Source organism: Temnothorax curvispinosus, unplaced genomic scaffold, assembly GCF_003070985.1.
Source record: "Temnothorax curvispinosus isolate PA1 unplaced genomic scaffold, ASM307098v1 QBEX01011966.1, whole genome shotgun sequence".
In the NCBI taxonomy this organism is placed as follows: Eukaryota; Metazoa; Arthropoda; class Insecta; order Hymenoptera; family Formicidae; genus Temnothorax; species Temnothorax curvispinosus.
Genome location: NW_020221746.1, coordinates 254,699 through 281,640, shown reverse-complemented (window position 1 = coordinate 281,640; position 26,942 = coordinate 254,699). Strand labels below are relative to the sequence as shown.

At 34.4% G+C, this 26,942-nt stretch overlaps 5 protein-coding genes across 7 annotated transcripts in view; 2 read left to right on the top strand and 3 right to left on the bottom strand.

Annotated features, from left to right (window-relative positions):
• Window positions 1–10,777, bottom strand: part of LOC112462141 (membralin) — a 58,488-nt gene extending 47,711 nt beyond the window's left edge. For 2 of the 3 annotated variants that reach the window (XM_025027768.1, XM_025027766.1), the window contains exons 1-8: window positions 10,569–10,777; window positions 9,504–9,911; window positions 9,117–9,352; window positions 8,791–9,016; window positions 8,388–8,517; window positions 7,915–8,149; window positions 7,691–7,781; window positions 5,290–5,347 (exon numbers count right to left, since the gene is read on the bottom strand). In XM_025027768.1, the coding sequence (XP_024883536.1) occupies window positions 5,290–5,347; window positions 7,691–7,781; window positions 7,915–8,149; window positions 8,388–8,517; window positions 8,791–9,016; window positions 9,117–9,352; window positions 9,504–9,770 (1,243 nt within the window). In that variant the 5' untranslated portion in view covers window positions 9,771–9,911; window positions 10,569–10,777. The remainder of the gene's footprint in view (window positions 1–5,289; window positions 5,348–7,690; window positions 7,782–7,914; window positions 8,150–8,387; window positions 8,518–8,790; window positions 9,017–9,116; window positions 9,353–9,503; window positions 9,912–10,568) is intronic. The other variant, XM_025027767.1, reaches the window with a different exon arrangement.
• Window positions 1,789–4,373, bottom strand: LOC112462142 (cytochrome P450 9e2-like). Its single transcript, XM_025027770.1, has one exon. It carries the CDS (start codon window positions 4,289–4,291, stop codon window positions 2,744–2,746), a length of 1,548 nt encoding a protein of 515 aa, XP_024883538.1. The 5' UTR covers window positions 4,292–4,373; the 3' UTR covers window positions 1,789–2,743.
• Window positions 10,778–11,407: 630 nt separating the features above from the next.
• On the top strand, window positions 11,408–19,594 carry LOC112462090 (E3 ubiquitin-protein ligase Topors-like). Its single transcript, XM_025027670.1, has 14 exons — window positions 11,408–11,700; window positions 11,793–11,923; window positions 12,013–12,234; window positions 12,417–12,603; window positions 12,721–13,133; window positions 13,219–13,356; window positions 13,586–13,840; window positions 13,920–14,063; window positions 15,649–16,076; window positions 16,180–16,407; window positions 16,533–16,804; window positions 16,882–17,097; window positions 17,264–17,480; window positions 17,654–19,594. The coding sequence occupies exons 1-14, from the start codon at window positions 11,604–11,606 to the stop codon at window positions 18,786–18,788; spliced, it is 4,083 nt and encodes a 1,360-aa protein (XP_024883438.1). The 5' UTR covers window positions 11,408–11,603; the 3' UTR covers window positions 18,789–19,594.
• A 23-nt stretch (window positions 19,595–19,617) lies between these two features.
• Window positions 19,618–22,112, bottom strand: LOC112462102 (probable dimethyladenosine transferase). Its single transcript, XM_025027688.1, has 5 exons — window positions 21,909–22,112; window positions 21,472–21,844; window positions 20,825–21,170; window positions 20,574–20,680; window positions 19,618–20,387 (listed from the first exon to the last, which is right to left on the bottom strand). Exons 1-5 carry the CDS (start codon window positions 21,964–21,966, stop codon window positions 20,345–20,347), a joined length of 927 nt encoding a protein of 308 aa, XP_024883456.1. The 5' UTR covers window positions 21,967–22,112; the 3' UTR covers window positions 19,618–20,344.
• Window positions 22,113–23,856: 1,744 nt separating this feature from the next.
• LOC112462131 (malonyl-CoA decarboxylase, mitochondrial-like) overlaps window positions 23,857–26,942 on the top strand; it is a 65,727-nt gene continuing 62,641 nt past the window's right edge. The window contains exon 1 of the mRNA XM_025027749.1: window positions 23,857–24,017. The gene's annotated coding sequence lies outside the window, so the exon portion shown is untranslated. The remainder of the gene's footprint in view (window positions 24,018–26,942) is intronic.

Sequence of the window (26,942 nt, the reverse complement as noted above, 5' to 3'; positions counted from 1 at the left end):
ACTTCGCGAGCAGAAGGTTATTACGTAAGTTTAACAACACCGTGAAGGAATCGTGTCGCGTTCGACGAGTCGACTCAAAGCTTGATACGAATTAATTTCGAAACTTCATCAATTCTGATTTAAATTCCACGAAACTTTCTATCGACGCTTTAAGCACTCCTCGCACACTTAGTATTGATTTATTTCTCGCGCCCATCTTGCCAATAAATATATCAGTAGGTATATGTGCGTAATCTCTCGCATAATCGTTCAAAAGTATTCACGTAGATATTAATAAATCTAAAAATTGATGCTGATTTAGGGGCGCGACAATTTTGTGTTTACAACTTGTTCGGATAATCTGCGACACCGTCTTGCAAGTCGATGGAACCAAGACTCGAGGATAAATTAAAAATTCATAATCGCATCGTTCCGTGCCGCGCCCGCCATGGGTGCAACAAAGCAATTAAAAAGTTAATACCGTCACTCGTCCTGTGGACGACCCACCGCGAGCCGCGCCTTCTTTATAGGATACGCAGTGTCGTACCGTACAAATTTGCGCGACACTCTTGGCGGTTCAATTTAATGAATTTTAGATTTTAACTTATCATCTACTAACTCTCTACCCTCCGGTTATTAAAACTTCGCCGCAATCCTTCGTCCTGTCCCGCATAATCCCCTCTCTAACCAACGCCACGTGTATCCCTTACGTTATTTCTTTTTTCTTTTCTTTTCTTTTTTACATTAACCGCTCTATCCGTTTCGCTTCCGCTCTAATTAGACCGAATATATATCATTGAATACATTATACATCATACATTATTATATGCAGAAAGCAGTTGTAAAATTCATGTCTTAAGCAGCTAAATTATATTAAGCTTAAATTCATCGATACCAATAAAATCGTAATTTGTTCAATATCGAAGAAGTTTAATACAAAGTTTACATAAAATTATGTTTCTTTAATTTTTGCAAAAAACATATATTTGACTTTTCAATTCAATCACGTTTTGCATTTGACAATCTAAAGTAAATTTCTTAAAGAAACATTAAATACAAAAAACAAAAAAAAATAACAAATAAAAAAATAATGTATTTCAATATATATATCCGACATGAAACACCCAAAACTCGCAAATGGATGAAGGAAGCATACCGCCTTTCGCGCTGTTTTTCTATGCAAATTTGTATTTCAAACGATTAACCTGCGAAAATAACTTCCCTCGATGCTTCTGTTTAAACTTTCAAGTTTCTCTTTCTTTTTTTAAGCTAATTCCCGAACTGGCCATGAAAAAAATCATCAAGCACACACCATTTTATAAAACTTACCAAAAACAGCGATTAAATTAAAATCAAAACTCATCGATGATATTAAGTATTTTCAAAGATCACTTAATAAACATTGTTCCAGAAAATCATATATTACAAAAAAATATAACTTACCGATTACTTTCAAACATGATTTAAGTACAAAGTGACAAGTTTTTGAAAGTAATTAAAATTGAGAAAACTTCATAGTTTATGGAAAGTAATTAAGAAAATGCGAACGTTGAACGTCTTATTATTTAAGTTACAAAAAATATTATCTGAAAATATTATATGAGTATAAATAGCAATATAAATTATTATTTTTTAAACCGGTTTTTAAGTTGATATATCAGGCCAAATCAAAACGATTGAAATTCGCTCGAAATTAATTTTAACAAAGTAACATTTTCAATAAAAAAATAAAAAAAAAGTACGATGTATACATGTAAATCCTAATTACTAAAAAATAAGAATGAAAAGGAAGATAAAATATACAACGAAAATACACAACAAAATATATTTACGAAAGAATAAGTTGCATTTATATATGTAGGTGGCTTTCCAGAACATTGTTGCGATAGGAAGTCTTAATTTGGTTCATCTTATTTTCATTACCTTATCATTCTCGCACGATATATCATTCGATAACAATATGACAAAATAACATTATATTTCTATAATCTCATAAAAAATCCCTATCATCATTAAAAAGATATCTCAGAAATATCGCAACCAATAACAAATTTTTATTTGTAACGTTTGTACTGATAATTAATTTAATTTAATGATGATCTGCGCATTTTACACTGATTAGATATAATGGATTGTTTTCCTTTATCTAATCCTTTATCTAATTATATATACTCTAATCCCCTATAGAATAAATCATATCTGATTAATTATCTTCAAAACATGTCAGATGCTATTATGAAAAGTGTTAAATGCTTTGTTTGTTTATTATAATTAGATTATACTTAGATCAAATGCTTAAATTTAGAATAAATTACATAATTTAAACTTTTTATATAATTTAAATAAAAAAATTTTTTCAAAAGAAAAAATAGTGCGAAAGACGTTTGTGCGATAGAGATATTCGTTCTTACGTAAAGAATAATATCAACTCTATTATTTCTACTGTAGTTTTGGCGACAAGTGGAAGTTATATAAATCATTATAAAAATGACTGACAATTAACACAATCGACTAGACTTGAGAGTCTACGCAAGTTATGATGTTTATCGCAAGTAATTACTATTTAATTTTTTTAATTCCACAAGCAAAAACTTGGTTATTCGCTTTGAACTTAATGACGTAATACATCGCAAATAAATCTTATTATATCCTTCAATCATCTTCCAAAGTGCATACACGCGTCGAATATCTTGAAAGTTAATATTGCGGCAATATTTTCCCAAACACAACTATATCACACGATAATGTATTGCGTACAAGATTTTCATGTTTCTCTCTTCTCCAAGCCGATCCAGAATCCGCCAACAGGTTGCAATGGAAATTCCTTATCGTATACGATTGGATTGACGGTTCGTTCTGTAGCCTTCAGAGTAAACTTTTGTAAAAGATGAGCTATCAGAATCTTAGCCTCCATGAGAACAAATCGATTACCGATACATTTTCTAGGTCCATGACCAAATGGTAGATAAGTGTACGGTAAAATGTTGTCTTTGTTCTCCTCGCTGAACCTTTCGGGATCGAACTTATCCGGGTTCGGAAAGTACTTCGGATCGTGATGCAAAGCATAAACGGGAAACAGCAACACATCGTTAGGTTCGACGATCACATTCTTGCAGCCTGGTTTCGACGGAGGCAGTTCATATCTCTTAACGCAAAGCCTATCGAGGAAGATCACCGGTGGATGCTTTCTGAGAGTCTCGGAGATCACCATATCCATGTAAGACATCTTCGACAGCGACTCGTAAGAAATCTTACCGTTTCCTTCAGCAAGATGCTGTTGTACTTCCTCGCGCAAACGATCTTGTATATCTCGATTAATTGCCAGCTCGTGAGCAACGAAACTCATCAGCGTCGAAGTTGTGTCGAAACCAGCGAAGAAAAAGCTAAAAGCTTGCGAAACAATGTCATCCAATGTCATTTTATGTACATTGGCACCTTCTTTGTCCAGAGCCTGCATTAATAAATGAATCATATCTGGTCTGACGATATCTTGCTCTTCCCGCGCTCTAATGGTTTCCCCCACGATCTTCTTGAAAAACTTGTACGTAGCCGACGGGAAGAGGGTCATACCAATGGATTTACTGAACCGTGGACACGTACGTATAAATGTAAATTTGATGATCGCTAGAGGTCCAGAAAAAACTTTGCTAGCTTCCACTCCTCTTATGTAAAACTCATTGTTTTGATCCTTCATAGAATTCACGCTTATGCCAAATGCTGCTGTCGCGATTACATCATTGGTGTACCGTCTGAAGGCCTCCTTCGTATCGATCGTATGACAGATTTCCGGATGATCGACCAAATAATTAACGAAATCGTGAGAGCATTCCGATATCAAATCAAACATAAACTTCATTTTGCTGGCGGTGAAAGAGGGACTTAATGTATTCCTCATTTCTTTCCAACGGTCTCCGCGCAAGAAGAAGGTATTCCTGCCAAATAGCGGTTCCACGCTTTCGTCAACGAAACTGCGATGATCCGGGAAATATTCAAAATCCTTCACCATGACGCCTTTAATCAGCTCAGGATCGCGCAATAACACATTAGGCGTGGTAATATCCATCATTCCCACATATTTTGCGTCCGGGTAGTAATTGTATGTATATTGGCTATAATCGACAAAACTGATGCGACCCAGAAATACTTTCCAACCCATTATAAAAGATGATAGCGAATCTGGCAGGTAAGGTAGACTCTTATTCTTCCAGTAAAAAAACATATGATGCAGCACAGTGACAACTTTCAGGATGCCGATGACGACCAGAGTAGTCAATAATAGCGCAAACGGCGACGAAAGCAACGACGAATCCATCGTGATATACGATATACGACAGTATAACAGACAAACGAGATACTTGGTCGACCGTCAGCCGTCGGGCGCGGCGTAGAACGTTATAAATACGTGTTGCGTAGATCTTATCGTGAATAAAACGAAGATGGGAGGGAGAAGTTATCGCGGTATTATCGCGATGATACATGTTGCATCAGTAATTGCGCGAAATTTATTAGTCAGTTTAAACGCACGAACTTTTGAATATATCGTGACACAAAAAAATCAATCATTAATCTAATTCAAAAAAATTTATTTCATATTTCAATAAAAAAATTAACGACGTTTTCGACGCGAAAATAGTTCCTAATCCTAATAATCATAATCACATAATCGTTACTAGATTCATTATGCGCTTCTTGCACTTGCGTATAGTGGATTTATTATTTAACTGGGCCGTAGAACGAGATAGAAATAACCAATACAGATTAAAAAATAGCAAAAGAGTATGAAATAAAATGGTTTCATTCTCTTGCTTCATTCTCTAAATCGTCAATCGTCATTGTTTGAGAAAAGAGACATAAATATGTCAGATGCCTTTTTTATCTCTGCGAATTTAGATTAATTTTTTATTCAAAATCGCACAACGCAACGTACACGCAAAATACTTATGATGAGCATCAATTAAGCTTTATAATATAACCCTTATAATCTTATTAATGTACTCATAATATAACTCGAGTTACCTAATCTCAAGTTTAAAATCACGCGGATTTTAAATAGCTAAACCGATTACGAAATAAGAAACGTCATTCAATTAACTGAAAAAGGTAAGCTCATAAAATATGCTAACTAAACGAATATAGAAATGATTAAATTTGGATCTTTACCTCTGTTACTCATATAATGAAACTTTCAATCAATTGTCATCAATGTGTTTTGCTACTAAAATACATGTACACATTCTCTCTGTTTCTCTCTCTCTCTCTCTCTCTCTCACGGCAAAAATAAATTAAAATGTTTAAAATTTTATCACTCACCGATAAAGACAAAGATCTGGTGATGCGAGTAGCGCAGTAACATTGAGATTGACACCGTCTGAAACAATAAAGAGCAAAAACTTTATGTGTGTGTGTGTGAAATATATCTGAAAATACAATCACGTCGCAATTAGCACAGACACGATTGATATTGATTAAAAATGTCAATCGGCATTATAAATTACTATTTTGAAATTTTGCCCGAGTAACTTTGACAAAGTTACGGCGTCACGTAAATTGCGAACTGGTCGCTCGTAGTCGGTTAGCGCGTTGAGCGAATGTTGAAATTGAATTGCGATCGGTTCAGATTGAACCAGCACCTGACACCCTCGAAGATAATCCGTTATTTGCAACAGGCAACCTTACTAGGGTCGTTCGATTCCATCTTATACGAATGCGCAGATGTTATTAAAAAAAAAAAAAAGGAATAAAAGAAAGCAAAAGCAAAAGAAAAAGAGAGCTAATAAAAACTATTACCTTCTCCGAAAGAATATCGATGTAGTAGCTTGGCAATTATTTTTCCACACAGGCAAAATATCATATTATTAATATACAGAGTAAGTGTTATAGTGGGATCTACTAACAATAAGTAGATACTTATATACATAGATACACGAGAATTTTTGCAAATCAAATTTTCGAAGTAAAAATGTAATTCTCGGAATAAATATCTTTATCTCTCCGCGTCATATTTGATTTGATGTAAACTGCATTCTTTCGTATATCTTTTTACGAGTTCTCATTAAATTAATATTGTTCTAAGTTAAATCCTCTTTCGCTTTTTTTTATATCGCGCGACTAATAGACATCTCTTTATGGTAAATCTGAGTATTCGATGGTATCTGTCACGGTACGGTCAATCGAATTCGATATAAGAGATGCGAATTCACCCCGGAGGATGAAGCACGAATGCGAGCGACAAACGCGCAAACACAGAGGCAAACAAGGAGAAAGATAAAGGAAGAGGGAATAGTATTTCATACTGGATCATATTGTAACGGAGCGCCGGACGTCGCGTGTACATGACAGAGGAGATACACGATGATACATGCACGACGACAGTCGTGTGCACGTGACTCGACGGCGCGGCGGGCGAGCGGGGGTGGCTCAGGGTGAACCCTCCAGGCAACCGGGGCTCGAATTCACGTGTCGCGGCACGAGCGCGCAACCCTTTATCCGATATCGGCGCCGCATTCGCTCCACACTGTAAAGCGAACCACATTGTTCGATCTAAAGAACAAAATATCTCACCGCTGAGCGGCAATCCGAGTCACGAGTTGTACCGTGGACTGTGGAGGCGAGGACGCGAACCCTATCATGTCCGATGGCGACAGCGAGGAGAATGAGCTCTCCCGTGACGTTCAGAGACACTCTTATAGTTAGTATGATAGAAAAATCTTGGAGAATACCTCCTTTTATAAATGCCATTATTAGAATCCTATGAGTTTTTTTTTTTTTTTTTGTTATAGGCAAAAAGCAGAAAAAAAGAAAAGAAAAACTCGCGACTGATGCGTAATTGTAAAGAGTAATGATTTTAATTATAATCGTTATATCGCCCGAAAAATATACATTACTATTAAAAGTATCGTGTCATCATTAGGAGTTTCACACCGGTGATCTCGACCATAGTATGCCGCAATCTATTCCACCACAATTTGATACAAAATTACCGACATGGGGCCACTACGACGAATACGATGCCTCTAATAACCTTGATTTATACCCGACGGTTCAGCTCCAAAGGGATCGCGCGTGGATGAGGACACTGGGGATAGGAAAGCTATGCGCAGACAGGTTACTTTAGTGGATGGTTAGCTTGGATTGATTGCCATATCATTTTACACGTGTTAGACTGTCGTATAGGTGAGCGTGAAATCGTTTCTCTGATGGCGAGAAATTTATTATCGCCAAAAAAAAAAGGATACAAACTTGCAATTCGATGGCACAATGATCTTAAAGTTTCGTATTTTCGGCAAAATATACCGTGCACTTGGATGTACTCATTAATTTTGTACAAAAAGAATCATTGTATTATATCAAGTAAAAAAACTCAGATTTGTGTTATCGAACATAAATGATAAACAGGATAGTTTTCCTTTGCAAACTGATAATTTAGCCATGCAAGCATGCAAGTGCGCGCGCGCATGCGCATATATATAGCCTAATGATAAATTAAACTAGAAAAAAAGACTGATATGTAAAAAAAATTAAGATTCCAAATTTCTAATGACTATTAACTATAGTTTGGACAATTTCTTGCATTTTATATTTTTTGCCAATGTAATGTTTCACGTAAATATTATTTAAATATTTATATATATATATATATATGTCAAATTCTATAAATATATACACATACAACTAATCGACAAGTCAAGCATAAAATTCATAAAATACTTACAAATACGAGCATAACGAAAAATGCAGCTAAATATGATGTTCGTGCCATCCACATGCTCACAAATCGATAATGTTCTCCCGTTACCACGTTCCTGTCAAAGTAATAAAAGTTTAAACAAATTACTTTTTATCTCAATATCTGTGAGTTTCTAACACGTTTTAATACATTTTTAAAACGGTTAAATAACCATCATTGTATGTATTAAACGTAAAAGTCATACCTACCGTAAAAAACCTTTGTTGTCTTCATGTTCTGCTAGCGTCTTGATACTTGCCATCAACAAATCGTCATATCCCAAAAATTCATCTAATATCAACCGCGAAAACGCATCACCAAAACATTTGTCGTTCAATGGATCCAAAGTGACAATTTTGACTGGAATGTTTAGTCTTTGTCGAGCCGCTGGTGATAATCGTAAGAAACCATATTCCAATGAATATTCAACAATATATCCATCCTCTGGAATATAATAAAAAATTTTCGTTAGTAAAAAAAAAACATTAATTTATGTATCCATATATATATACTCCCATATATATAAAAATTAATGTTTTATTCATATGTAAAATATTTTCGTATTAAAATAATGCCATTTAGAATCAAACACACATGCGTAACTTAAATGTTAATTCCATCTGTAGTAAAAATCTCGCAGTTAAAATTATAAATAATATATTTTACGTCTGATGTTATTTACCTATTCTAGTTGTTTTATCAACATCTGAAGTACGATCTTTTAACTGTACAACATTATCTTCATTTAAATGATCAGGCACTTCCGTGGAGTTACCTTCCACATTCGTAAAAGATGACTTTTCTCCGGATGACTAAAATAAAATGTATATAAATATTATTTCATATTAGCAATTTATATTTATTGTACATATTGCTTTTCATATAAAAACGTTACATGTTTAGTAAAAAATAAGTTTATAAAAAATAAGTATCAAACATTTAAAAAAATGATTTGTTCAAATTGTTCCTTAATTATAAAGTGCTATAATGTTCCAAAATTTTCAATGTTTGTATAAAATTAAAAAAACTTTTACTAAAGTATCAAGTATCGTTGTTAATATCTTTAAGACAGAAGACATACGTACTATTTTTTTAGCTATATTTAAACCATCCCAAAGCTTCGTTGACAACGATGGACTCATTGTTGTATTTGATGGGCTTAGGTCAGGATTTTGCGTCTCTCCAGAGATTGTCGCACTTCTCATCAGATCTTGCTCAAGTAATGTTAAATTCTCATGATTCCCGTCGGCAGAGGTGTTTATAGTGTCCCGTTCTTCATCAACAGCCGATGGTTCAATATTTATAAATCTGCTACAACAAATAAATAAAAATATATGTTTACTCTCTATACGCAAAATTAACAAAAGCATTCATGCATTTTTATATCGTAAATATTTATATTTTAACTTACCCATTTCTGGTTAATAATGCTAAAGCAACAGAAAAATCATGAACATTTCCTTGTCTCAATTTCTCTTCTTTGGCATAACTTTTCTCTATGCTATAATCTTCACCGCCATTCCTAAGAATTTCGACTCTCAATATGCCATCCCGTGGCCAGTCGTCTCTTATATGTTCTAAGCAATTGGTTGGTGCGCGTGAAAATACTATATGGATATAAGCCAACACAAAAAATGCCAATATAGCCTGTAAACAAAAGAGATTTATGAAATTTTTTATCAATATTTGTCTAGTTTATCTTGTCACTTGTCTTATTTATTTATATACAGAAATTAGTTTGGTGTATGTATATACATATATATAATACAACTTTAATAATAAATAATGTGTCTCGTACCTTTAAAAGGACTATAAATTCTATAAATCTCCTGACAGGCCTTGGAAATGTCCGTGCATAGGCTAGCGCCGCTTTGACAAATAACGTATGAAATAACCTATCCCGTACATTAATCAGCGGATTTTGATTATTGTTATTTCTAGCTATATTCATGTTATTATTATTTAGGACTGGCCCTATAACACCAGCAAGACTGTGAAGATTATGTGCTATCGCACCGTTTTGATTATTAGGCACTGCGACAGCAGCACCGTCTCCTTGCGACATTTTTAAATATTACATAAGTAACTCCCACAAATATGAGAATTCTGAAGAATTCATATAATCGAATAATTATCTACATAGAAATCACCATATTTACACATACGTTATTTGTCACTTGCAGTTAATGCAACAAAGCATTGTATCCTGAAACAAATAAGAGATTTTCAATTAACAATTTAATTAGCAATATCAATAAATTTGTTAGATACATGTGTGTGCGCACGCACGCGTGCGTGTGTGTGTATAGATTAAAATATAAAATTTGTGAGTACTAAGATATGAAAAAAATTCATTCCCCATAGAAACAACTCGTAAAATAAGTAATGTTTACGGTGCATAACTTTGTTATTTTGCATCAACATCAAAATATTTGGGAAACAAAGATAAAAAAAATCTTGAGACGACGCTTTAGGAATTGATCTTTGGGAACAATGAGATTATTTGTATAACCACATTGAATACCATATACAACGAAACATAAAAAGTCGCATATATATAAAAACACATATGCAAAACAGTAAGTAACAGTGACTGCTGTTTATCACGTTTGTTATGTAATTTCCTTGTCGAGAAAAAAGAAAACCCATCAATCGTCCAGACTATGAATATCAATCGTACTATACTATCTCTTCTCGTATGATCTTCTCAATAAATATTCCATAGAAAGAAAGAAAAATCAAAAACCGTGTTGGCAATCGGCAATCAGCATATGACATATGACATTTGGTGCTTGTCAAGACATGGTCAATCGTCGCGAAATTTTCAGCTGTCTTTCAGAAGAACGAATCTGGCATGTCATACCTTGTGACGAAATCGCGATAAATACGTCAACGCCGTGATTCTGAATTCCGATGGCACCGTCGCGTCTTCCACTACTGTAAATCGAATTGTCGCGTCGGTGCGAAAGTCGCGTGTTTGCCTAGCAGCAAATAGCGTTATTCGCGAAATTGTCACTTCATCGTCGCATATGTTTTCATCAGTTTTGATGTGCACCGAACATACTATACACTATAGATCGTATTCGCTAATTCCTAATTCGCTTACGCGCAGGTCTACCAATCGCGAAATCGAGATTTTACCAATAATTTGCAAAGGGAACCTTGCTAAGTTGCGTTCCAAAATTCACTCTGGATCTAAAATCTATAGTTTACGCCCATGCACTATAGTATTTTAGTTAACTCTAGAATGAATTTTGGAACGCAGGAGGTCGATTCTGTATATTTTGAGCATTTTGAGACGAGGTGGAAATTACAAAAGTGAACAGATTTACTAGATTTCGACAAATGAAATTGTAGATTCTCTAGTGAATTTCCTCACTTTTGTAATGTTCTGGCGATTTGTGTCGCTCATTGCTCATTGGCTACAATTGGCTTGCCTTTGAGGGTCTTGAGCCTTCTTCCATATCGACTGTCGAATAAACATGTCCAATAGAAAAACGCGTTTTCCTAAAGCTCGTATCAGACTACGGATTGGGATTGAGAATTGAGATTGGATTGAAATTTTACCAATCAGAGCAAAGTTCACTAAACTAGCAGGTGTGTCTGTCGAGCAGTCGAGCACCATTTAAATTTTTACCGGTTGTGTGCACCAGTGTGCACATAACATACGTTGCATGCATACATATACACATACACACTGTGTCAAAGAAATATAAGTAGTATTATTGTAGTAACGGACGTAACGGTAGCGAGTTACGTTTACTCCAATTTTGGAAAGAAACTCCATAACACTACTCACTCGTATTATATTTTAAGAGTCATAGAATAAAACACACAAAGTTTAATCATATTGCTTGTTAATTTACTTTCTAAATACACGAAAGTGATTGGTACGATTATGTATTCACCATTGTCGCCTCAAGCCAGCCTCAGTTCAGAATTAAGACAAGTTATAAATGAAAGAAATATGTTGAGCATGCGGAGTCGTATGAAAGGTATAATTTATATTTATCATATCTCTTTTATGTATATTCTTTTAATTGTTATTATTCAAGTCCAAGTTTTATATCATGATTTTTTTTTTCAGTTCTACACGCTTTGAATAAGGATAATGAGAAGTGTGCAGAGGAAAAGGAAAGAACTCTGAGGTCACAAGCTATTCGAGAAATATTAACCACCGAAGTTACTTATTTACAACAATTGGAGACCTTAACAGAGGTATAATTCTTAGTACATATTTTTTATTACAAAAATTATAATATTATTATTATTATTATTAACATATGTATGTATATGTGTGCCTTCAGTTTTTTATACAACCTATTCTTGAGAGAAAGTTGTTGGATCACCCATTACTTGCTACGCTGGGTGAGAACATAAAGACGTTGTATAATGTGAGCGGCGAACTGGTGGCAGGATTAAAATGTAATCCTGATAATATAGCTGGAATATTTCACAAACTCGCACCATTCTTTAAGTTATATTCCGTTTATGCATACGATTATACACAAGTACTAAATCTACTACAGGTAATAACCACAAGTATTACGAAAAAATTATTTGTTAAAATTTATTTGCATGCGATTTCTTGAAACTTTTTTTAATATGGATATGAATATTTGTTCAAAAATATAAAAATATTTTTATTGAGAGTAGAGACAAAAAGATAGACTTTGATATTAAAGTTTGTCTATAAAAGTTATCCTTTCAGACAAGTCAAGAGAATGATCCCGCCTTAAAAAAATTTATTTGCGATCAAGAAACAAGACCAGAGGTAGGAAGGAAATTGTCTTCATTGTTAATTACACCAGTCCAAAGAGTACCGAGATATCAGTTACTTGTTAAACAAGTGTTACAACATACCCCTTATGGACATAGAGAATATAGACATTTGCAGGGTAATTATATATCATTATGATCTCTCTTTTTCTCATTATCATATTTACCAGATAAGTTATACATATTTGAGAGTGTATATTTTTTATCTATAATTTTAACTCGGTCTTTATTTGTAGCATGTTTGGTTGAAATTGAAAAATCTGCGAGACACATAAATACTTTAATCGCACAAAACGAAGAAACACAAAAATTGTTAAATCTTCAGAAGTGTATTGCTACTTCGATTAATCTCGTGAAGCCTGGTAGAATATTAATCAAACAAGGACCATTGATGCGTGTTTCAAGACGAGGCAATTCAGCTTATAGGAGATATTTTGTTCTTTTGAATGATACTTTACTATATTGTAAAGGCGAACCAGGAACATCGTTGAACATATCTTGCGTTCTACCGTTAAACAAGTGCAGTTTAACTTGTGTTCTGAGTAAAAAACTGTTCCGTATAACATGCTTACATGAAACATTCTTACTGTACTCGGAAAAAGACGATAGCGACGAATGGATACAATCTATACAAAGCGCTATTAAAAAAGTATTTGTTATATGTTATTAAAAATGTAGATATCTTGATACTTGACTTTTCTATTAAACATATTTATGTACTATTTTGTTTTCAGTATACCGAATGTAGGCAAACCTTGAGAAAGGAGAGCAGTTCAAGAAAGCCACTTAGACATAAGAATATTAACGAATTTTCGTCAGATAATATACCAAAAAAGTCTATTAAAAGAAAAAGATGTATGAAAGATGAACAGGTAAACATTATTATTTCTCGTGTGTATGTTACTAGTACTACTTTTAAAACATTTAATACAAAGTGCCAATTAATTTAAAATAGAGTGCGTTACAGATTTATATATATATATATATATATATCAATTTATAACGCACTTTATTTTAAATCAATTGGCACTAAATATACACACATATCTTCAGAGACATAATAGTAAACTCTAGCACAGACTTTTCTATATTACGTATTAGGTATCATTGGACACTTCCAGCATAATATATTTTAAAAAGGATAATGAAATGGACGAGGATGTTCAAAGCGATAATACTTGTTTACCTCGTTGTACTAAAGCCAAAAGATTTAAACAAGATGAGTATTCCAAAGTTGGCCAAGTTGCTCCTGCAGTAAAAAATACGAAATTAAAATCATGCAAAAATGGTAGAAATAAACGGTATACATCTGCATATAGATGTTTAAGAAAGTCAAGTAACTGCAATTATAACGAGGTGAGTAGAAATTTATTTTATATAAATTTAGAAATGTACGCTACGCATTTACTGAAATAACATTCGATCTTTTCCTTAGATTCCAACGACAACGAGGATATGTGGAACCAGTTTATGTTCGATCACGTCCAGCGCCGAAGAACATCACACATCGCCCTTCCAAATGATCAGTGATTTTTTTACATTTATCGGTGCGACAATAAAAGACCTTTTCACATTCAAATAATACAGATGTTATGTATAAAATAAAATAAATTATTTGTATCATAATTTATAGAATTATAAATAAGTGGGTACATTATATTTTATTTCAGATTCACAGATAACTAAATTTTTTACGTGATCAAATTTTCAATAAACTATAAAATGAATGTAGCATTGAATCCATACGAATGATACGAAATAATTGAATTGGACTCGCACTAATTTTATTTATTGACACTCACTCAAAAGTGCTTCAAAATACGTAGCGAGAGAGACTCTCCTCAGTAAAAGATTTATTTTCTATAATTTATAAGAGAGAGAGAGAGAGAGAGAGGAAATATCTCCCTAGATTGAGACAAAAGCACGCATGCGCAGTAGCGTCAACTCGTCGGACCTTTCGTCGTTGAGTAGTGAAGTTTTTTCCTCGACCCTGGGAACATTGCGTTACACGATACACGACTATCATCGTATCGTAGTCGTAGTTTTCGCTTTATGGCTAGAGGCTGGAGCGGCTGGAGTTACCGTATAAAATCTGGAGGTTACGCGTTACTGTGAGAAGTGTGAGAACGTATTTGTTCGCGCAGGTAGGCAGACATCACGGTGAAAACGGAATAATCGACATTTGCGAATTTTTACGCACAGTATCGTATGCCTAACACCGGAAACGAGAGACGAGAGCAGTAGCAGGTAAGGAGGCAGAAGGGTGGAGAGCAACGCTCATACAGAATACAGAAAAAAGTCAGACACCGAGAAAAAACATCGACGATGACGATACGTCATACATCACGAACAGTCAGTACTGTCAGGTCTGTCAGTCACTGTCGGTAGATTTATAACGCTTCTTCTCTATGAGGATTACTTATATTCCTCCTATATAATTATCTACGGTGCGAGAAATTATATATATGGATGATCGTTCCATATGATTTCTAATCGGACATTCGCTATTCTCTGCACCAAATCTGTCACTTTTTGTCTCATTATGTCTGCCATAAAATGAGAAAACTCTTGTGATGCACAAATGAGCACGACTAGACGCTCTATAAGCGTCCGTCTCTAATAATTGTTTCCCTTTCACGCGCAATACAATACCAAGGTAATAAGATATGTCGTAATATACGCGAGATATAGGCTGACTCACGCGAATCAAAGATTTGTGAAAGAATCTTGTAGAATTTTTTATGCTGCAATAATTGTCAGTAAGTTTTGAAAATCAACAAACAAGTTAAAAATAGGTTTTACTGATTGACTCTATGATTTTTTTTAATAATTAGATTTACATTTTATCATCACTAATTAATTAATTATTATTTTGATATCAATAATGACATTTTATGTTTTCACAATTTTAAATATCCTAGTCATCTTTTATTTATTTGTATACAACTTGCTTTTGCTTAACATCTTAACTTATTATGTATTAATAGGATTAACAGTTATGTGATTTATTTGTACGACTGACTTTTCTACAAATGTCTTTCAATATTAACTTGAATTTTTTAGATTTCTTCTATTCTTCTGAATAAAAATTACCGTTGTATATTTATATATGTGCACCTTTTTTATTTTACAGAAATTTCTTTACGAATGGACATTTGCGATAGATAACGATGGAAGGCCCATTAGAAATAAAAAACTCCAATGCAGGCATGGAAGAGCCTATAAAATCCGAAGCTCCCGTACAAAATTCTGATAATAGCGAACGAAATGACAGTGCAGTCTCTCCACCTCCAAATTGTAGCATTTGCCTGGGAAAGCTAATTAATACATCCTTCACGGATAGTTGTCTGCATCAGTTTTGTTTTACTTGCTTACTTCAATGGTCCAAAATTAAAACGGAATGTCCTTTGTGCAAACAAACATTCAAATCGATTATACACAATGTGAGATCGGAAGAAGATTACGATCAGTATCATGTACCGCACGAATTGGTATCGCAAATTCCTCAGCCACAAGTGACTGCTACTTTGGATGTCAACTTTGATGTCGATTGGGATGTTGCCCCTCTTGCCCCTCGTCGATTTGTTTACAGGTATGATTCATGCACCATAGTAGAATACTTGTACTGTGTATTATAATTTGTTATATATTGAGTGCACATTTATAACATAATTCTATACAATACTATGTCTCAGAACAACGATGACTGGCAATCGTCGACATGGAGTGTTGTTAAATCCAGAGCAAGTTACAAGACGCGAGCAATTGCCCAGTATAGCACTTCAAGTGCCAAGGGAAGAACGTAGACGTAGACGTGCTAATCCTACAGATTATCGTCGTACTATTTATAGGCATGGTATATGGGCTACTTCATTACCTGACATATTTGGACGTTTCCGCGAATGTAGCCCTGAATATTATAGGTAAATAAATATTTCTTATAACTTGATTTTTATTATTCCTTAATCCAAAATTATAAATCTGCATCTAATATTTTAAAATTCTCTTACACGTAATACTCGAATTTTTTTTGTCAATTGTATTACAGAAGACAACCACAAGAATTAGATCGCCTTATACCATGGCTAAATAGAGAGTTGCAAGTTTTACTTGATAATGAACCAACCCATGTTGCATATGTGTTGAGCATAATAATGGATGCCTTAACTCAATACGATATTAGAAGTCCAGAATTTCGGAATATTGTGCGGCCCTTTTTCACTATACATACAGATCATTTTGCACACGAACTGTTAAATTTTGCCCAAACTAACTTTGATTTGGTTGGATATGATCAGTCTGTTACTTATTTGCCACGTGGTTCGTAATTATTCATACATATAAATATTAATAACTGCAAATATCAAGGTACATAATTATATACATCATATCTATAGGTTTATCAAATGAATATGGGACTCGTATTGAATCACCCACTAGTAGTGTTGGCAGTAGCAGCAGTAGCAGTAGCAGCAGCAGCAGCAGCAGCAGTAACATCAGTAACAGCAATCTTATCTCTGACAACTCTGATGTTCGAATACTCGCTGAAGCGATCGATTTGAGAGTAAACGCTGAGATGCCGAATACGTTATCACATCCAATTAGCATGCCAGGTGAGAAATAAATGACAAATCGCATCCTGCGTTACATTTTCTATGCCTAACGTATGCATAAATATAAACAAATCAAAAATTTACATTATTTAGTATATTTAGTCGAATCTTAAGATACTTGTATGTATTATGATAAATGCATATAATTGCGTGTATAATTATTTAGGTCCTAGTGCAGTAGGACAGATGTTTCGCAGAGTAGAAACATCTAATAGTATACCAGAGCTCTTAATCATTTCATCGAGTTCCTCCGAATCAGATGGAGAATGTGAAATAATTGGCTATGTAAAACCACGCCATGAAAGAACACCAGAAATCATAGAGTTACTTTCTTCTGATTCTGAAAATGTGTCTGTTCCTCATACTTCGAATGGAAATACGCAGTAAGTTATATAAGTTATAAGTTATAAAACGATCATATAGCAATGCGTTCACAATTTTTTAATCGTTTCAACATTGATATTGTAATAAAGTTTTTTTTTATAGATCGTTTTCACATCATTGATATAAACGTAATTTGCAGCTTTAAATGTTTGTTATCATACTTTTTTACTAGATTGGCCGTAAGAAGACATTTGGAAAATGTGTCACTACCAAGCACGTCTCATGTCACAAAAGGATCGTCTTCGTCGTCTTGTTCGGCAACAAGTAGCGATGCTACTTCTGACAGTGATTACAATCCAAGACAAAATAGTATTAGGCGAAACCGTCCGAAGAAATCAGAGAAAAAGACAGTTGCACAAAAACATAAAAGATCGTATGGAACAGAAAGCCGGAATAAACTATCTAAGAAAAGGAAAATATTCAGTTCTAGTGAGTTCTGTTCCAGCTCGTCTGAAAGTTCACTAAAGAAATGTAACGAAAAACGAGTAAGAAAGGCACGATATAAGGTACAGGCTAAAGGTACAGGACGAATAAAACTGATTAAAAGACAAGAGAGTTATTCAGATGAGGATTCATCTAGTAGTGACAGTAGTAGCACGGAGACCGATAGCAAGACGAAAACCAAGAAGTGTTATAGAGAATATAAATCGAAAAGGGATTGTCCGTCTAGTGCAAATAATCATACAGCGAAAAGTGGGAAAACAACGAGAAGCAAAGAGAAGAAAACTTTGAATCTGGAAAAGTTGAAGTCTAAGAGCAAAGATTCCAAGTGTAGCGAAAATGGACAATCTAGATCTAGAAGTAACAGTATATCTTCTAATACTTCTGAACGAAATAAAAGGCCGAGCTGTAGACACCGGGAATCTCGAAATACAAATGAATTTGGAAGTCAAGACGACAGTGCCTCGATAAATAAAGATATCTCAAGAAGTGAATATAAATCTAAATCAAAAAAGAAAATGTGTTATTCTTCGGACTCGGAGGATGATCGTTTAAGGTCTAGTAGTCAGTGTAGTAATTATTCTAATAAATCCTATTCGCTTTGGAGAAAATCAAAACGTAAAGAAAAACATAAAGATAAGGCGCGTCATATATTCAGTGGTAGAATATTTAATTTATCGCAATCCAATGCAAGTACAATTTTAACGATATCATCAAAAAATGACGTGTATCCAACGAAACATTCCGATTGTAAAGAAAAACACAAATCACGCAAAGAATCGAAGTATAGAAAGTCCGAAAATGAAAAAAAGTCGAGACCAAAGAAAAAAAGGCGACGTCTTCAATCTTCTTCTACTTCGGGATAATATCATATTATGCAATTTGTGTTAGTTAACATCATAGAATAAATTTTGATTTAACAAAATGACATTCAAGTTTTTGTAAGAAAAATGCAATGAATAGTATTTAATCAGATGAATTTCACATTACTGTAGATTGTCATTTTGTTCGTAACACATTACTCTCCATCATGATGCTAATGTCACTTTAGGACTGTCATAAATTTGTTATATAATTTCAATAATATTTGAAAAAGATAAGATTAATTAAGATTATCTTTTTTTTTTCTTACAAATTTCATCATTTTAAAATGTGTATATATTAAAATAAATTTGTATTTGCACACTGCAAATTTCAACATAAAACATTGTCTTGTTATAACATCTGATGCAAAAATTGTTACTATATAATTGCAATACGAAATATGTACTATATTATCACGATACCTTTCTTGGGAATATAATATTGCGCACAGTGATATATATACATAAACATGCAATATACGTATGTGCGTTGTGTATGTATGTGTACATGCGTGCGTGTGTATAATACCATTATGTTGGCAATTAAAGAACAGTTTGTGCATATTTTATCGGAATATTGTAATAATCCATATGGAGACCCAAAGATTGTAAATATGTGTATCTCGTAAATTATTAGTTTAAATAAGATTTTTGCACATTTTATACATACCATGTGTACACGTACAGACATACATACATACGTTTAAGATATGATAAGGATAATGTTCACACATCTAATAAAATTAGAGATATACGTTTATATATTTTTGCTATGTATGACAATGGCTTTTTATAAAGTATTAGAATAACTTTTATTTCTTTTCTCGAAAAATTGTATTAAAATTATTTTTCATAAAGATAAATTCCAAAAGAAAGGAGAAGAGAGATTCTGCAAAGCATTTGTAGTGTTAAGCGGACCGCAGCTATAATGATGAAATGTTTCATTATTGAATTATTGCTTTTTCATGGATGAGCTGAATTTTAATCTGTTTTGCAAAAATCTCATGTTTTATAATATCTGAGATATAACTGAAAAGATGAAAGATGTAAGACTACAATAAAACAAAAAGATCAATGTGCGTAAAGGTTATTATGAATTTGTATTGTACAAACATTTACGTGTATAAGATTGTTTATAATATGTGAACTATAGATAACAAGTATAAATATATTGAAAAATAGATCAGGAAAAGTATTATATCATGCCTGTGAATCATATAAAATGATACCTATAAGTAATTCATATATTTTATGTATCAAATATAAATATATAGGATGATTCTCAATTATATATCAATATTTCACGGGGTGAATCTAAAGTCCGAAGTAAAAAAGAAATAAGCGACACGAACAGTTTTTTTTTTATATGCGCATGATTTTTTTTGGTTTTATTCTCTGAAACATATAAGAATTGCCTTATATAACAATGAAAAAACCACGTACAATTCCAAAACAAATGCTTCTTAAAAAATAGACCAATTTATTTCCTTAACAAACATTTATTTGCACATTGTTTATAAAAATTCGTTTACAAATAGTGTATATCTCAATATGTAAATTTATGTAAAATGCACACCTTCCGCATTAAATGCATGTAAAAGGCTGAAAAAAAGATGCATTTTTGTTAATTTTGATATTTTAGTATTTATGAAGTAACTATATGTGTGATCATATTATATAAAATATCTAAATATAAATAAATCTTTAGATTTAAATTTTGGATAATGTTTTCTACTAAAGTCGATATACACACGACACATACAAACTCGTATATTAACTTGGTTATACCTGATAAAATCATCTATGTCCATAGTCCTAGCTCGTTTATTCTTAGCATCAGCTTTTTCTAGTACATGATTTATCAATTGCTTGATATCAAAATTTTCTGATATAATCTGTGTAAATGTGTGACAATCAATATAAAATACGATAACAAATATTTTAATATAAACAAGCATTTGGTCCATATATCCAGACTTAACGTCTGGACGTCATGTATTTTCCCATCTGTCTTGTTTATAATAATGTGTCAAATTTACCTTGTTGTTCAAACTACAATGAATTTTATAATTTTTCTCTAACATAGTGACAACTGTGGTTTGCTTGAAAGCTGCAGATAGCGTTTTATTTTTTCTCATGAAACCGATTCGTGTCAGACTATCCCATTCTTGGTAATTGATCGGAGGTGGTGGATTCCTCGGCTCGATTCTCACTACGTTTGATTCTACCTTAGGTGGAGGTCTAAAGTTATTCTTCCCAACCTTCATCAACATATCTACTCGTGCCAATAATTGCGTGTTAATGCTCAAGCGACAATACAATTTGTCACCAGGTTTAGCTACCAAGCGTTCTGCAAATTCTCTTTGAAACATAAGTATAGCACATCTGTAAAAAAAAAAAAAAATAACATGGGCATTGACTCCATTCCCTCTCGCGTTGTCCGCATATTAAAAATTTGCTAGTTCTACCTAAAATATAAATTGTCACAATATACTTCTCAATGCTGTATAGTTTATAAATTTGTAATATATTACTCTCAGAACAGAAACAAGTATCTACCTGAGAAGTAGAATCTAAAATATATCTGTATGGTAGAAAAAGTAATGCCTGCTTTTGGGAACTCGTATTTCACTTACGTATCTACAAAGATCTATGCCGGAATAAATGTTCACAAATATATAATTACCTGAAAAGTGGTTTATGCGAAAGTAATTTAAATACTAATGGTGATGATATCTGATATGGGATATTAGCAACGCACAAATCGAAAAAAGGTAGCTCTGATTTTAATACATCTCCAAGTACTATTTGTAATTTCGATTGATGTGCAGTTCTCTCTCCTTGAACACGCTTTTGTAATTCTGCTACCATTCTTGGATCAATTTCGCACGCTATTACTTTCTTTGCTTTCTCAAGCATTTTTACAGTCATATTGCCGGTACCAGGACCGATCTCCAGTACGACATCGGTCGGCCTGAGCGCAGCTTTTTCAACCATACTTTGAATAATTAAAGGATTTTTCAGTATATGCTGACCCTTATCCTTATTGAATAAAATTCCTGTAAAAAAAAACACAATGTTTGTGTTAATTTGTAGATATGTAGAATATTTTAACAAACATACCTTGTCTCGCTACTTCTGTATGAACGCGAGAAGTAATTTGCGTGCGAACTTTCGGCATTATGTCCGATTAGAAATCAGACGGAGTATTTAAATTATGTGTAAGTAAAATAATAATTTGATAACCACATGGGGTCCACTACAAACAGTACATAAGAGGTTATCTCGGCCAATCCCGGCCTTTTTCGTGTTGTTGCTGTGTTGCAGTTTCCGACACGCCGCCTGAGAAAGTGCAACTCAACTATGTCGTTTCGCTCGGTAACCGCACATGGTTTGCGTCCGTGCTAATGGTTCGTGTCCGAACTAGCCAGCTGGAGGGGATATTATTATTCTGGCCGCGGCGGCCGCGCTCGGCCGGCCCGGGAGTTGCATCTGATAACACTCGTGACTCGCGTTTCGAGAGACAGCTACGTCGACCAGACACCACCGAGACAGAACGCAGAACGTAGAATACAGCCAGTTAAACCTGTAAAAGTTAACGAAAGATTCGGCATACGTTGATCTTTTATTGTTTGTTGAAAGTTTTCGGTATTTTTGAACCGAGCCGCGGCCGCGCGCGTCGTGCCGCTTAGGAGGGGTAGGCCGTGACGTCATGCGCCGCTCCGCGCCGCCGCGCCGTGCGGATCGATACGATGACGGTGACGTAGTAGGCAGTGTAGGCACCTGCGCAGTCCGTACTAGCGGCGCAACCGTTGAACTCGAAAGCTCCGTACCTCTCGAAGATCGGCGCGTTTTCGACGTTGTTTCTGGCGATGAGCGGACTTGTCACTTGTTTCCGTCAACGCTCGGAGTAGTGTTGCGTGAGTGACTCAGTTATCATTCTTCCGAGGAATTTCGCACAGGTAGGAAGTTTTGTGCTCCGCGCGCGCTCGTCACCGACGTCACCGTGCTTCGTGCTGTTTTCGGTGATTGGCATTCCTGCTTCCTCGTTTCGCGGGCCGCGGGAATACGCGCTACGCGATCGAGTACTGCGCGCCGTGTGCCGTGTGTGCCGTGTGCCGTGTGTGTAAAACAATTTACGAGTGTATGAGGTGTTTATCGGAATGAACGTGTCGCGCGACGCGGAGGTATGTATGAACGACTTGCTTTGCAGTTTCGCGCTGTGATATTCGCGAGTGATAGTCGCTCCTCCCGCCATGTCTGGATTCGCGAAGAACGCTGACGTGCCGGACGTGTCGTGTGATTTAGCTCCGATTCTCTCCGTAGGGAAAAAGGGCTGAGTGATATTGATCGTGTCAAGTGATTCCGGTGATTCGATCGGTGATAACGGAACGCCGCGGCGCCGCGATACATCGCCCGTTCGTGAATGCTTCATAATCTCGGATTTTCGTATATCTCGCGTCGCGTAAGTTAGCGGCCGGCAGTCACGATTCTTCGTCGTGCATATAATAACGCAGTTTTACTTTCGCGGGATTTACGAGTTTGGTAACGTACTGTGCGTGCGATATTTAATTTCAACAGCGTATCTCTGATTGACGAAGTGCGTGTCTTTATTAACCGTCCGCTCGACTTGCGTAGTATCGCGCCAAGTTGCCAACATCTCGGAACATTTCGTCGCCCATTATTACGTCGCCCATTAACAACGTAACGCCAGTAACGCGGTGATGAACGCGGAACGACGCGGAGCACGCGGCGTCGCGACTCCTTCAAATTTGCATGAAAAATTCATGTTACCCGCTTTTATATTACAGAGAAAAGTACTTTTCCTTCCCACGGGTACGACCTTGGCGAGGTGGGAAGGCTCCAGTACCCAGTACGAGGATTTTACCCAAGCAAAACTCTTGTTCTGCTTGGATAAAAATTCAAAGACGGGGAAGCTAACGTACCCTCGTCCGCCGATTTAATTAAATAAACGAACCGCAGCCGGTTTGTCGCGTTTGCTTCGGGAGTGCCGTTCAAGTAATCGGACTAAAGGACTTTTCTAAACGGGAGTGCCGTACAGTATCGCGCGAGAAAGACTTTTAATGAAATTAGTCCGCGCGCGATTGTAGTTTATTATCCGCGAGTGTTTCTCGCGAGTGTCCTGTGCGGTGAGACGAGGAAGCCTAAGTATCCCCTGAGAGGAGGAGGAGGCCTGGGAGAGGCATCGGGCACCGGCGGAGCAACCTTGGGGTAAGTATCACCTTTTATCTGCATAAAATTAATAGTTTTTTCTCATTTATTCGGAGTTTTATTTCGATAAACTAAAACTAATTAGAAAAAAAGAAATTATTTAAAATTTTATAAAAATTTATTTTTGTAAATGTTTTTTTTGGAAAATAGATAATTATATCAGTGAATCTAATTGAAAGACGAATTTAGATGCGCGTAAAATTATATATATCTTTTGAAACATTTATCATTTTTAGTGCCTCTTTAATTTATATCTTTCGTTTTTGTTACAGTATCATCGTAGCTACGTGGCCGACGTACTCCGCCCGTTGCGCATCGGATCGGTGAGTGACGAATTTTTTTACAATAGTATGGGGTAACAAATTTGTGAGCCTATATTATATATATTTATGTATTGTATCCATATAATAGTACTATAGATAAATGCGACTTCTTACAAATTCGTTGCTCTAAAATGGATAGACTAGATCAGACTAGGCTAAATAATTAATCCTGGAGCATCATCATTATTTATCGATTTATTGTGCTTACGGGAGAATGCATCCATAAGCACATACGTTATGTCGATGCATTATTTATTAATGCATCTAATGTTATTTGTATCGCAGAACATGCCAAGTATACCAGTCGCCTGAAATTTATACGCACGTATTTACATTTGGCAAATATAGGAGAAAAAAATAATGTTGTATTAACAACCTGAGGCTAATTGGAAATAATCTTGTTAATTCAATACATTAGGCTTTTGTTTTAATAAAATAAAACAAGATTATTTCCAATTAGACTAATGCTGTTGATACAACATTATTTTTTCTCTGTGTATATTTTATTGAGGACGAGCATGGCCTAGTAGACAGCGCACTGGTCTATATTGAGCCAAAGGTCCCGGGTTCGATTCCCGGTAGAGCTAGAAAAATTATATTCGCTCGTTCTCCTCTCGGAAGGCAATGGCAAATCACCGAAGAGTATTCTTGCCACGAACACTTCTCTGAAAAAACATAGCCATTCGGAATCGGCGTTAAACTGTGGTCCTATATACAATGTGTATAATCCACGTGCGCAACACGTGTATATAAAGAGAAGTCACCACGCTCGGACACGAGTAATAGGTAACGATGATGATGATGTATATTTTATTATATATAAAGATATTAGTTTCTTGTGCAATATTAAAATCAATTATTTATATTTATTACATTAATTACATTTTTTAAATTTATTTTTAAAATTATTAAGAAATACAGAAAAAGACAAACAACTAAAATAAAGTTTTATAAAATTTTTCGAATATAAGATTTTACTTAAGTTTTTGGTGACTTATTTTTCGTGTAAAATAAAAATTTTAAAAATATTTATATTTCTTATATACAATTGAAATAAATAGAAAATAATTTTTTATAGATAGACACTAGATAGTTTAATTACAATTATGGAATTAAGAAATAATAAAAGCTATAAGTATCTGTAGACGGAGTACAGATAGGTTTAATAAAATAAAATAAATTAATTGATTATATATTGTAGATAAGAAAATTTAAATGACTGTGTTTCTTTATTCTCTTTTATCTCTCTCTTTCTTTCTCCCTATTCTAAATATTTCTCCAGGATTAAATATTACATAAATTGGTGCAAAGAAGCAAAATGTATTAATAAATTCAATGTGCATGCATTACAAATGAAAAAGACCAAAAGATATTTTGATTCACGTTGCATATATTCTACATGAACCTTATTGTACATACATATATAGATCACACTAAAAAGTGTTAATCGTATTTATTTTTGTTGTATACATATGTATAATGCACCGATTTTATCCTAATTTTTTATAGTCTATCCATATGTAGCTTGGCTTCGTATAAACAAAGCAAAATAAAATAACGTGAGATCCAGTGAATATTTTATTGCGGGACAGAATCATTTTTTAAGTAGAATTATCTCAAAATTGATAGTTTTTATATCAATTATATTATATTAAAATATATAATATAATCGTAGATATATGTATTTTTGATATGTCATATTATAAATATAAATTTGATAACAATTTACGTTATAATAACGAAATATTTATATAGATATGTATATAAGAATTTGTAAAGGCAAATGTTACAGCGTAAGAACTTGATGAATTCATTATATTGATTGCGATATTAATTATATGGAGAAATTATTAATCTCTTTGGATCTCACGTCATTTAATTTGAATATCTCACTTGATATCTAAAGTGAGATTAAGTAACGATTCGTGATTCGGTTCGCAGTTTGGTTCGCGATTCGGTTTATACTTTCATACCAAACATTGTTTGTCCATTCATTAATAAATAATTGATTGATCGAATCATCGATTAATTTTTAAATTTCTGTTGTCTCGTGTTTCTATATTGTACTATTGAAATCCAGATATTTGTGACTAATTGTGAGATATAATCACGACGATTTTTATTAAAACGCGATTAACATAAAATTCTTGCATTTCATGATAATATAATTCTGTTTTGCTTTCCATTGCCGCTATGTATTAATTCTTGGACGAATACATTAATTACGCGTATCATTGTAAAATTAAAAGCAAAATTAAGTCACTTAATTAAGATTTTATTAACGATCTAACGTGGTTGTTTATTCTTTTCCGATATGATTAACGCGCGCTTATTAACGATCGCAACGATTTGTCGACCGCAACATTATAATTGTCTACCGGCGCTGTTAATCAGCCGGCATTGAAGGAATTTATCTCCTTCTCATTTTCTGGCTGACATACAACCAAAACCCATACAACCACCCCGCTTAGAAAGTCGGGCGCGTGTAGGGAAGTCGCGTCGCTCGTCGCGCTGGTGGCCGGCGGAACGGGGGCCACCACCCCGCCGCTTAGAAAGTCGGGCGCCTGTAGGGAAGTCGCGTCGCTCGTCGCGCTGGTGGCCG